Source organism: Coregonus lavaretus (assembly GCF_964263955.1).
Source record: "Coregonus lavaretus genome assembly, contig: HAP1_SCAFFOLD_4643, whole genome shotgun sequence".
NCBI lineage: Eukaryota > Metazoa > Chordata > Actinopteri > Salmoniformes > Salmonidae > Coregonus > Coregonus lavaretus.
The window spans coordinates 1-12759 of NW_028157260.1; the positions used below are offsets into that span (position 1 = coordinate 1).

The window sequence follows — 12759 nt, forward strand, 5'->3', positions numbered from 1 at the left end:
TCTCTCCAGGTGCAATCTTCATTCCTGTGATAGAACATACAAATCTCTCTCCGTTTTCCTCCCTCCCTCCCTCCCTCCCTCCCTCCCATTCCCCTTCTCCCCCCTATCTCTCCCTACCCCTCCCTCCTCCAGGTCTGGCTCTCCTAGATGCTGGGGAGGCCATGGGTGAGCTGGGGGAGGTGAAGGATGCCTTGGATATGGAGGTCAAACAGAACTTTATTGATCCACTACAGAACCTACAGGAAAAAGACATCAAAGAGATACAGGTAGATAACATAACTTTATTGATCCACTACAGAACCTACAGGAAAAATACATCAGTGTGTGTTGTTAAGTAAATATTAAATATGTTAGATAAATGTTCAATATATGAATGTTAAATCAATATTGTCAATACATTTTACATAACTGTTAAGTAAAGGTTGAATAAATTGTAAATAAATGTTGATGAACTGTTACATAAATGAAGTTATTGTTTAAATAAATAAAATTAATATTAAATACAATTAAATCAATCCTAAATTAACTTAAATTAATCTGAAATACATGTCAAATAAATGAGCTAGGTTTTAAAGAACTAAAATAAAGTGATGATGATGATGATTCCAGCACCACGTGAAGAAGATGCAGGGACGCCGTCTGGACTTTGACTATAAGAAGAAACGGCACGGTAAAGGAGATCTGATTTATTATTATACTGAACAAAAAATATTAATCCAACAATTTCACTGAGTTACAGTTCATACAAGGAAATCAGTCAATTGAAATGCATTCATTAGACCTAATATATATATTGATTTCACATGACTGGGCAGGGGCGGAGCCATGAGTGGGCCTGGGAGGCCAGGCCCATCCAATCAGAATGCTCAAGGGCACATCGACAGATTTTTCACCTAGTCGGCTCGGGGATTAGAACCAGCGACCTTTCGGTTACTGGCACAACGCTCTTAACCACTAAGCTACCTGCCACTCTGTGTTCTATGCATTGTCATTTTACCTCTACCTACATGAACATATTACCTCGACTAACCGGTGCCCCCGCACACTGACTCTGTACTGGTACCCCCTGTATATAGCGTCCCTACTGTTATTTTATTTTACTGCTGCTCTTTAATTATTTGCAATTTTTAATGTTTTACTTTTATACTAAACAATTGTTGGTTAAGGGCTTGTAAGTAAGCATTTCACTGTAAGGTCTACACCTGTTGTATGTGATTTGATTTGAAAAGCGCTTTATTACAGACAGAAATACTCAGTTTCATCAGCTGTCCGGGTGGCTGGTCTCAGACGATCCCACAGGTGTAGAAGCCGGATGTGGAAGTCTTGGGCTGGCGTGGTTACACGTGGTCTGCAGTTGTGAGGCCAGTTGTACATACTGCCAAATTCTCTAAAATTACGTTGGAGGTGGCTTACGGTAGAGAAATTAACATTCAATGCCAATTGCACACTCCCTCAAAATTTAGACATCTGTGACATTGTGTTGTGTGACAAAACTTAACATTTTATAGAGTGGCCTTTTATTGTCCCCAGCACAAGGTGCACCTGTGTAATGATCATGCAGTTTAATCAGCTTCTTGATATGCCACACCTGTCAGGTGGATGGATTATCTTGGCAAAGGAGAAATGCTCACTAACAGGGATGTAAACACATTTGTGCACCAAATTTGAGAGAAAGAAGCTTTTTGTGCGTACGGAAAATTTTGTGATCTTTTATTTCAGCTCATGAAACATGGGACCAACACTTTACATGTTGCCTTTATATTTGTTCAGTTATTAATATTATTATTATTATTATTATTATTATTATTATTATTATTATTATTATTATTATCTCACAAATACAAACGTTGTTGTTGTTGTTATTATTTTAATAACTTGTTATATAATGTAGGTAAAGGAATTCTGGAGGAGGAGATCACACAGGCGCTGGAGAAGTTTTATGAGTCCAAAGAGGTGGCAGAGCAGAGCATGTTCAACCTGCTGGAGAGTGATGTAAGGACTGTCTCTGTCTCTTGTCGCTCTCTCCCTCCCCCTCACTCTCTCCCCTCCCCCTCGCTCTCTCCCCTCCCCCTCGCTGTCTCCCCTCCCCCTCGCTCTCTCCCCTCCACCTCGCTCTCTCCCTCCCCCTTCGCTCTCTCGCCTCCCCCTCGCTCTCTCCCCTCCCCCTCGCTCTCTCTCCCCCCTCGCTCTCTCCCTCCCCCTCGCTCTCTCCCCTCCCCCTCGCTCTCTCTCCTCCCCCTCGCTCTCTCGCCTCCTCTCGCCTCCCCCTCGCTCTCTCCCCTCCCCCTCGCTCTCTCACCTCCCCCTCGCTCTCTCTCCTCCCCTTGCTCTCTCTCCTCCCCCTCGCTCTCTCCCCTCCCCCTCGCTATCTCTCCTCCCCCTCCCTCTTTGTTGTTCGGTCTGATTGAGAAGGCTAAAACTAACTTTAAGGAGCCACTTTTTCCTGTGTGTCTGTCTGTGTGTGTGTGTGTGTGTGTGTGTGTGTGTGTGTGTGTGTGTGTGTCTGTGTGTGTGTGTGTGTGTGTGTGTGTGTGTGTGTGTCTGTGTCTGTGTCTGTGTCTGTGTCTGTGTGTGTCTGTCTGTGTGTGTGTGTGTGTGTGTGTGTGTGTGTGTGTGTGTGTGTGTGTGTGTGTGTGTGTGTGTGTGTGTGTGTGTGTAGATTGAGCAGGTGAGTCAGCTAGCAGCGTTGGTCCATGCCCAGGTGGAGTATCACAGACAAGCTACAGAGATACTACAGCAGCTCTCCAGCAAGGTCCACGAGAGGTCAGCCACACAGACAGACAGACAGACAGACAGACAGACAGACAGACACTAGGGCTGGGAAGCCACACAGACAGACAGACAGACAGACAGACAGACAGACAGACAGACAGACAGACAGACAGACAGACAGACAGACAGACAGACAGACACTAGGGCTGGGAAGCCACACAGACAGACAGACAGACAGACAGACAGACAGACAGACAGACAGACAGACAGACAGACAGACAGACAGACAGACAGACACTAGGGCTGGGAAGCCACACAGACAGACAGACAGACAGACAGACAGACAGACAGACAGACAGACAGACAGACAGACAGACAGACAGACAGACAGACAGACAGACAGACAGACAGACAGACAGACAGACACTAGGGCTGGGAAGCCACACAGACAGACAGACAGACAGACAGACAGACACTAGGGCTGGGAAGCCACACAGACAGACAGACAGACAGACAGACAGACACTGGGGCTGGGAAGCCACACAGACAGACAGACACTAGGGCTGGGAAGCCACACAGACAGACAGACAGACAGACAGACAGACAGACAGACAGACACTAGGGCTGGGAAGCCACACAGACAGACAGACAGACAGACACTAGGGCTGGGAAGCCACACAGACAGACAGACAGACAGACAGACAGACAGACAGACAGACACTAGGGCTGGGAAGCCACACAGACAGACAGACAGACAGACACTAGGGCTGGGAAGCCACACAGACAGACAGACAGACAGACAGACAGACAGACAGACAGACACTAGGGCTGGGAAGGCACACAGACAGACAGACAGACAGACAGACAGACAGACAGACAGACAGACACTAGGGCTGGGAAGGCACACAGACAGACAGACAGACAGACAGACAGACAGACAGACAGACAGACAGACAGACAGACAGATAGACAGACACTAGGGCTGGGAAGGCACACAGACAGACAGACAGACAGACACTAGGGCTGGGAAGCCACACAGACAGACAGACAGACAGACAGACAGACAGACAGACACTAGGGCTGGGAAGGCACACAGACAGACAGACAGACAGACAGACAGACAGACAGACAGACAGACAGACAGACAGACAGACAGACAGACAGACACTAGGGCTGGGAAGGCACACAGACAGACAGACAGACAGACAGACAGACAGACAGACAGACAGACAGACAGACAGACAGACAGACAGACAGACAGACAGACAGACAGACAGATAGACAGACACTAGGGCTGGGAAGGCACACAGACAGACAGACAGACAGACACTAGGGCTGGGAAGCCACACAGACAGACAGACAGACAGACAGACAGACAGACACTAGGGCTGGGAAGGCACACAGACAGACAGACAGACAGACAGACAGACAGACAGACAGACAGACAGACAGACAGACAGACAGACAGACAGACAGACACTAGGGCTGGGAAGCCACACAGACAGACAGACAGACAGACAGACAGACAGACAGACAGACAGACAGACAGACAGACAGACAGACAGACAGACAGATAGACAGACACTAGGGCTGGGAAGGCACACAGACAGACAGACAGACAGACACTAGGGCTGGGAAGCCACACAGACAGACAGACAGACAGACAGACAGACAGACAGACAGACAGACAGACAGACAGACAGACAGTGGCGGCTCCTGAAAAAATTCTCAGGGGGGGCAATTTTTCTGATGATTTAGGTGACCTACACACATTTAAAAAAAGATATGTCCAGCAACAACATGAAGACAGGGGCAGCATATAAGTCAATACCAGAAGCATTTATTGACTGATCTGGGGAGATGGATTCCAGTTTCTGTGACAGATTATAAATAATCTCTGATGCCTTTGTTATATTAGCTTTTGGTTGAATGTACACAACGGTAACAAACAATTGGGGGAACTCACGGGGCAGATAGTAAGGTCGCAGTGACACAGAAAGCAGTTCAATGTCGGGGGTACAGAGTCGCTCTCTTACCAGGATCGATTTTCCCTGTGACTGTCAGATCGCGGTCCGCTCTGACCAGGGTGAAGCCGGCCGGCTCCACTTCTCTGTCCGGGACTCTGTCATCCAGCCAAGTCTCAGTAAATGCCAGCAAACAGGCCTCCCGATATTCGTGTTGGAAGCGCAGATTCGCTGACAACTCATCCGCTTTCCCCCTCAGTGACTGGCCATTAATCAGCAAGGTGGTGGGTAAGGGAAGTTTGTTCTGCTGTATTGGATTCCGCTGCCAGCAGCGTTTTCATTATTTAGTCCGTTCGTAGCAGGTATGTACACGATCAACAAGATCAGTCCAAAACCCACCACTGGAAATCCATGGTTGGCAGAATGTTTGTAAACTAAGTGTACAAATTAAAAACATAAAATAACGCCACTAAGTGTACAAATTAAAAACATAAGATAACGCCACACTGCAGGTCGCAACAGAGACGCTGCTACCCGCTATTTTCTTAGTTACGTTCATGGTTACGTTACGTATGACGAAAGCGCGTAAGTGCAAGCCCTCAGAAACCCATAGAGATTGTATTGAAAGCTCTGAAATTTGAAAAAAATAGATTTTACATGGGAGTCTATGACAGACTTCTGGGCGATTTTCAACCTGACTGAAATCGCCCCAAAAGGGGGGGGGGCCATTTGAAGCACGACTTTAGCCTGATTGGACATTTAGTGGCACTGTGGCAGATCAGACGTCTAGATTACAACACTGATAACTACTGTTGCCGTGATATAATTGATTAGAAAAAAAATCCCTTCCTTTTCCCGTTTGGCAGTGCGTCGCCCATATCGCCCTATTGAACACACCGCCCCTGCAGACAGACAGACAGACAGACAGACACTAGGGCTGGGAAGCCACACAGACAGACAGACAGACAGACAGACAGACAGACAGACAGACAGACAGACACTAGGGCTGGGAAGGCACACTATAGAGTTGACATTGAACATTTTAAAGGCATTTTATCTGACGTTCATGGAGCTCGTATTCATGGTATTAACCAAATGTAAAAAGCCTTGAATCCTACCCTGTGTTCTATACTGACATTGTGGTGTGTTTGTTGTGTGTTGACCTCTGACCTCTGACCTCTGTGTTGTCTCTCCAGGATCCGGGAGGCGCAGGATAAACCCAGGAAGGAGTATGTTCCTAAACCCCGGACGGTCCTGGAGCTGCTCCCCCCCAGCGACACCGCCAAGTCCCCTGGCCCGGCCCCCTCACCTGGCCCCGCACACACAGGAAGGAGCACCCCCGGGCGCTCCCCTGGTGAGAACACACAACACAGGATGGACGTAGGCACACATTCAGGCATACAGACTCACAGATCCACATACAGATCCACATACAGACTCACAGATCCACAGATCCACATATAGACACACAGACCCACAGACCCACAGATCCACATACAGACACACAGATCCACATACAGACACACAGATCCACATACAGATTCACATACAGACACACAGATCCACATACAGACACACAGATCCGCATACAGACACACAGATCCACATACAGACACACAGATCCACATACAGACACACAGACCCACAGATCCACATACAGACACACAGATCCACATACAGACACACAGACCCACAGATCCACATACAGACACACAGATCCACATACAGACACACAGATCCACATACAGACTCACAGATCCACATACAGATCCACATACAGACACACAGACTCATAGATCCACGTACAGACACACAGACTCATAGATCAACGTACAGACTCTCAGATCCACATACAGACACACAGATCCACATACAGACACACAGATCCACATACAGACACACAAATCCACATACAGACACACAGATCCACATACAGACACACAGATCCACAGATCCACACACAGACTCACAGATCTACATACAGACACAGACACAGATTCACATGCAGACTCATAGGTCCACATACAGACTCACAGACTCACAGATCCACATACAGACTCACAGACTCACAGATCCATCTCTCTCTCTCTCTCTCTCTCTCTCTCTCTCTCTCTCTCTGTCTCTCTCTCTCTCTCTGTCTCACTTCCCGTCTCTCCCCCCTTCTCTCCCCCCTTCCCCTCTCTCCCCCAGCTCCTATGGACCAGCCGTGCTGCCGGGCGCTGTATGACTTTGAGCCGGAGAACGAGGGTGAGCTGGGCTTCAAAGAGGGCGATATCATCACCCTAACCAATCAGATCGATGATAACTGGTACGAGGGCATGGTCAACGGCCAATCAGGTTTCTTCCCCATCAACTACGTGGATATCCTGGTTCCACTTCCTCATTAGGCCCCACCTCTGCCCAGCCTAATCCACGCCTTCTTCTCTGTGCTTGTGTGAGTGCAACCGCTTTTTCACAAAGAACTACAACTGGGAGGAACAAGGGACTACAATTGTATAGAATTCTGCTTATAGACGAAGAAGAAGAAGAGAGAGAGGGAGGAGAGAGGGAGGAGAGAGGAGGAATCGTCTGCTTCAGCCCCCTCAGTGGGATCCATGTGCTTGCAGTGTTGAATGCCAGTTATATGAAGAGGGGGTTCGTAAAGATGGTGCAGTGTGTCTACGTGACTGTGTGTCAGTTCTATGATGGTGTAAAGATGGTGCAATGTGTCTACATGACTGTGTGTCAGTTCTATGATGGTGTAAAGATGGTGCAGTGTGTCTACATGACTGTGTGTCAGTTCTATGATGGTGTAAAGATGGTGCAGTGTGTCTACATGACTGTGTGTCAGTTCTATGATGGTGTAAAGATGGTGCACACAGAGACAGATGGTTGCTGTCTCTGTGTGTTTCTGTCTCTCTGTGTGTTCCTCTGTGTTTTTCTCTCTCTAACTGGACTAACTGAAGACTGGTCCAATGTATTGCATGCTGGGACAAGCCGTTAAAGGTTGAAGTTTAAAAGGTTAATAATGAGAACTGTTACATGCTGGTGGTTGTAATGGCAGGTTTTTTCCCCATGAATCTTGTTCCGGAGGCAGCTCTGCAGAGTGGTCACCAGCTGGCACAGCCACAAAGTAATACAATCTGATTTGAAACCTAACCCTAACCTTAAATGAAGACCAAAAAGCTCATTTTTGATTTCATGATTTTTGTTTTGTTATATATAGCCAATTTTGACTTTGCAGCTGGTCCATCTAGTGGAAATCGCTCAGTTCTGCCTCCAGGGCATGATTCATGACAATAAACGTCAACCTGCGTTGTAATGATGATGATGATGATGATGTTACAGAGGCTCGTTGTGTTCTGTTGTGACTGTGTTTCCTGTATGATGCATGTTATATCATGAGAGAACTAGACCTGTCAATACACTGTCCAGTGGTTGTCAGTCACAGACCCTCGATTGCATCCCAAATAGCACCCTATTCCCTATATATTGCACTACTTTTGGTTGGAGGGACTGGAGCGGAGTAGCTAGGTTGTTGGTGTTATTACACATTGGCTGATTAGTCCTCTGTTGAGAAGAGAGACCGAGTGACTTGAGATGGAGGGAGGCGGGTTGACAGTCAGTTATCTCTGCCATACAGCATTCGACAGTTTCAGAATAAAAGTCCGCTCCCACTGGGCAAAGATGTCAATTCAACATCTATTCCACGTTGGTTCAACGTAATTTCATTGAAATAGCGTGGAAGCAACGTTGATTCAACCAGTGTGTGCCCAGTGCATGCTTCTTGTGTACAGGTTATGAAGAGACAGAGCAGGCCGGTCTGTTTTATAAGGTCAGGTCTTCGTCTGAAATGGTACCCTATTACCTATGTAGTCCCTATGTAGCCCCTATGTAGCCCCTATGTAGTCCCTATGTAGCCCCTATGTAGCCCCTATGTAGTTCCTATGTAGCCCCTATGTAGCCCCTATGTCGCCCCTATGTAGCCCCTATGTAGCCCCTATGTAGCCCCTATGTAGCCCCTTTGTAGTCCCTTATTCCCTCAATGCCAACGCTGGACACCCAAAGCACCTGTGCTCTCTCAGGTTCACAATATGGGTGGTAAAAAATGGTTTGGAGCCTGTGTGCGTCCAGAATAGAACCCTATTCCTAATGTAGTGCACTACATTTGACCAGATCCCCCCCCAATAGACCCTGGTCAAAAGGGGGGCAATGTATTGGGAATAGGGTGCAATTTTGGATGTACAACCAGTCTGTTAAGATCCTACTGAGATAGCTGTATAAAGCCCAGCCTGTATCTGGGCTTTATACAGTTGTCTGCCTGCCTGTCTGTCTGTCTGCCTGTCTGCCTGTCTGTCTGTCTGTCTGTCTGCCTGTCGGTCTGTCTGCCTGTCGGCCTGTCTGCCTGTCTGTCTGTCTGCCTGTCTGCCTGCCTGTCTGTCTGTCTGTCTGTCTGTCTGTCTGTCTGTCTGTCTGTCTGTCTGTCTGTCTGTCTGTCTGTCTGTCTGTCTGTCTGTCTGTCTGTCTGTCTGTCTGTCTGTCTGTCTGTCTGCCTGCCTGCCTGCTTGCCTGCCTGCCTGTCTGCCTGCCTGCCTGCCTGTCTGTCTGTCTGTCTGCCTGCCTGCCTGTCTGTCTGCCTGTCTGTCTGCCTGGTCCAATGGGACCACTACAGCGCTTTTCTTTATACAACTTATGGAAAGAATTGTATTTATTATTAATCAACGTATGTAAATGCATTCTAATATTAGAATGACCTGTGTTACCACAAACAAAACAGCTGTTAGTGTTTGTAAGTATTGATCATTTCTATATGCTGTGTGTACTGTACTTACATGCCCCCCTTTGAAGGGCTGACGAACTATTTATATTCATATTCGAGGTATTTGAAAGGTGTCACTGAATCATATCACCATCCAGTGATGTATGACCATGAACACATTATTGTCGTTGATTCCATAATGTGTAGTTTTGTTTGTGTTGTGTGTTTCGCATGCTAGAGTCCAACTCTAAAAAGACAGTGATATTTACATGTATGTATGTATGTATGTATGTATGTATGTATGTATGTATGTATATATGGACATGATACAGTATTGTTAGTTCTTTCAACTAATTCTATGCCCCTTTTCCTCTGCTGTTTAACTGTTACATCCTGATGTTTATCTATGTTGTCATTGAAAGCTACGGGCCCAGAACCACAGAGAACTACAGTATGTTGTCATTGAAAGCTACGGGCCCAGAACCACAGACAACTACAGTATGTTGTCATTGAAAGCTACGGGCCCAGAACCACAGATAACTACAGTATGTTGTCATTGAAAGCTACGGGCCCAGAACCACAGATAACTACAGTATGTTGTCATTGAAAGCCTCGGGCCCAGAACCACAGATAACTACAGTATGTTGTCATTGAAAGCTACGGGCCCAGAACCACAGACAACTACAGTATGTTGTCATTGAAAGCTACGGGCCCAGAACCACAGACAACTACAGTATGTTGTCATTGAAAGCTACGGGCCCAGAACCACAGACAACTACAGTATGTTGTCATTGAAAGCTACGGGCCCAGAACCACAGACAACTACAGTATGTTGTCATTGAAAGCTACGGGCCCAGAACCACAGACAACTACAGTATGTTGTCATTGAAAGCCTCGGGCCCAGAACCACAGACATTCCAGCAGTACTTCTGATGTTGTGGTACATTCACAATGAGCTTGAATCAGTCTGATGCTACCCTACAGACATTAGTCTCTACTCTGCTCTACTTTGCTGCATCCATCCCAAAGCAATGCTTTTACAGGAAAAACCTAGCTGAAGATTAGAAGTGTTTGGTGAAGAGTGACAAAGTGCCACTGTACCTACATTACACCACAGTATGTAGTTTGCTAGGGTTTTACTGATATTATAGAATAGAGCTCTTTAGGGGTCAATGCATGCCTACCAGCTTTGGCCCATTGTGCATGTGTGTAGGAACCATCTAGTTTCAGAGTGTTGTTGTAGCCTGGGTGCCGGTCTGTTTCTGGTCTCTTTTAATATAGCCTGGGTGCCGGTCTGTTTCTGGTCTCTTTGATATAGCCTGGGTGCCGGTCTGTTTCTGGTCTCTTTGATATAGCCTGGGTGCCAGTCTGTTTCTGGTCTCTTTAATATAGCCTGGGTGCCGGCCTTGTTTCTGCTGTCTTGCCAACTCCTTATGGAATTGTCACGCCAAACGTGGAGTTGGTAACAGCACAAACAGATCTGGGAGCCGGGCTACGTCGTAGGATGTGGGAGCCGGGCTACGTCGTAGGATGTGGGAACCGGGCTACGTCGTAGGATGTGGGAGCCGGGATACGTCGTAGGATGTGGGAGCCGGGCTACGTCGTAGGATGTGGGAGCCGGGCTACGTGGTAGGATGTGGGAGCCGGGCTACGTGGTAGGATGTGGGAGCCGGGATACGTCGTAGGATGTGGGAGCTGGGCTACGTCGTAGGATGTGGGAGCCGGGCTACGTCGTAGGATGTGGGAGCCGGGCTACGTCGTAGGATGTGGGAGCCGGGCTACGTCGTAGGATGTGGGAGCCGGGCTACGTGGTAGGATGTGGGAGCCGGGATACGTCGTAGGATGTGGGAGCTGGGCTACGTCGTAGGATGTGGGAGCCGGGCTACGTCGTAGGATGTGGGAGCCGGGCTACGTCGTAGGATGTGGGAGCCGGGCTACGTCGTAGGATGTGGGAGCCGGGCTACGTCGTAGGATGTGGGAGCCGGGCTACGTCGTAGGATGTGGGAGCCGGGATACGTCGTAGGATGTGGGAACCGGGCTACGTCGTAGGATGTGGTTAGTGTTGATAATCTACAAGCAGATCACTACTTATTACTTATTCTGTTGCTGCCTTTCACAGAATGTACTGTATGGACACTGTACGTTGGTTGTTGAAGCAGTACTGGGATACATTTTATTTCTGTGCTTTTTCCAGTGAGATTGTCATTTGGTCTCGAGCTCACTGACTAGTGGGTGCTTTGCTGATGTCGTATTTGTGCTGCCGTGGTGGTGACATCGTCACTAAGGGCCCGGCTGGAACCTACAGTGTAGACTGGAGTCAGAGAGGGTTCGTCCTGTCTGGAGTCAGAGGGTTCATCCTGTCTGGAGTCAGAGGGTTCGTCCTGTCTGGAGTCAGAGGGTTCGTCCTGTCTGGAGTCAGAGAGGGTTCGTCCTGTCTGGAGTCAGAGGGTTCGTCCTGTCTGGAGTCAGAGAGGGTTCGTCCTGTCTGGAGTCAGAGAGGGTTCGTCCTGTCTGGAGTCAGAGGGTTCGTCCTGTCTGGAGTCAGAGGGTTCGTCCTGTCTGGAGTCAGAGGGTTCGTCCTGTCTGGAGTCAGAGGGTTCATCCTGTCTGGAGTCAGAGGGTTCGTCCTGTCTGGAGTCAGAGGGTTCGTCCTGTCTGGAGTCAGAGGGTTCGTCCTGTCTGGAGTCAGAGAGGGTTCGTCCTGTCTGGAGTCAGAGAGGGTTCGTCCTGTCTGGAGTCAGAGAGGGTTCGTCCTGTCTGGAGTCAGAGAGGGTTCGTCCTGTCTGGAGGCAGAGGGTTCGTCCTGTCTGGAGTCAGAGGGTTCGTCCTGTCTGCTAGGGTGGTTTCTTTACTGTGAAGGGAAGTTGCGGGAGGAGCTCCCTGGTAGGGTTTAGGTTGCGTCTGAAATGGTACCCTAAAGTAGTGCACTATATAGGGAATAGGGTGCCATTCTCTGGTCTAAAGTAGTGCACTACATAGGGAATAGGGTGCCATTCTCTGGTCTAAAGTAGTGCACTACATAGGGAATAGGGTGCCATTCTCTGGTCTAAAGTAGTGCACTATATAGGGAATAGGGTGCCATTCTCTGGTCTAAAGTAGTGCACTATATAGGGAATAGGGTGCCATTCTCTGGTCTAAAGTAGTGCACTATATAGGGAATAGGGTGCCATTCTCTGGTCTAAAGTAGTGCACTACATAGGGAATAGGGTGCCATTCTCTGGTCTAAAGTAGTGCACTACATAGGGAATAGGGTGCCATTCTCTGGTCTAAAGTAGTGCACTATATAGGGAATAGGGTGCCATTCTCTGGTCTAAAGTAGTGCACTATATAGGGAATAGGGTGCCA

General features: G+C 48.0%; 1 protein-coding gene across 1 annotated transcript; it reads left to right on the top strand.

Annotated features, from left to right (window-relative positions):
* Positions 1 to 132: 132 nt before the first annotated feature.
* Positions 133 to 7063, top strand: LOC311125614 (endophilin-A1-like; the record flags this gene model as incomplete). The annotated part of the gene is made up of 6 exons (XM_084199641.1): positions 133 to 266; positions 610 to 670; positions 1892 to 1992; positions 2660 to 2763; positions 5873 to 6030; positions 6867 to 7063. Coding segments are annotated over 6 exons (755 nt in total), but the record flags the coding sequence as incomplete, so codon positions are not given.
* Positions 7064 to 12759: the final 5696 nt, after the last annotated feature.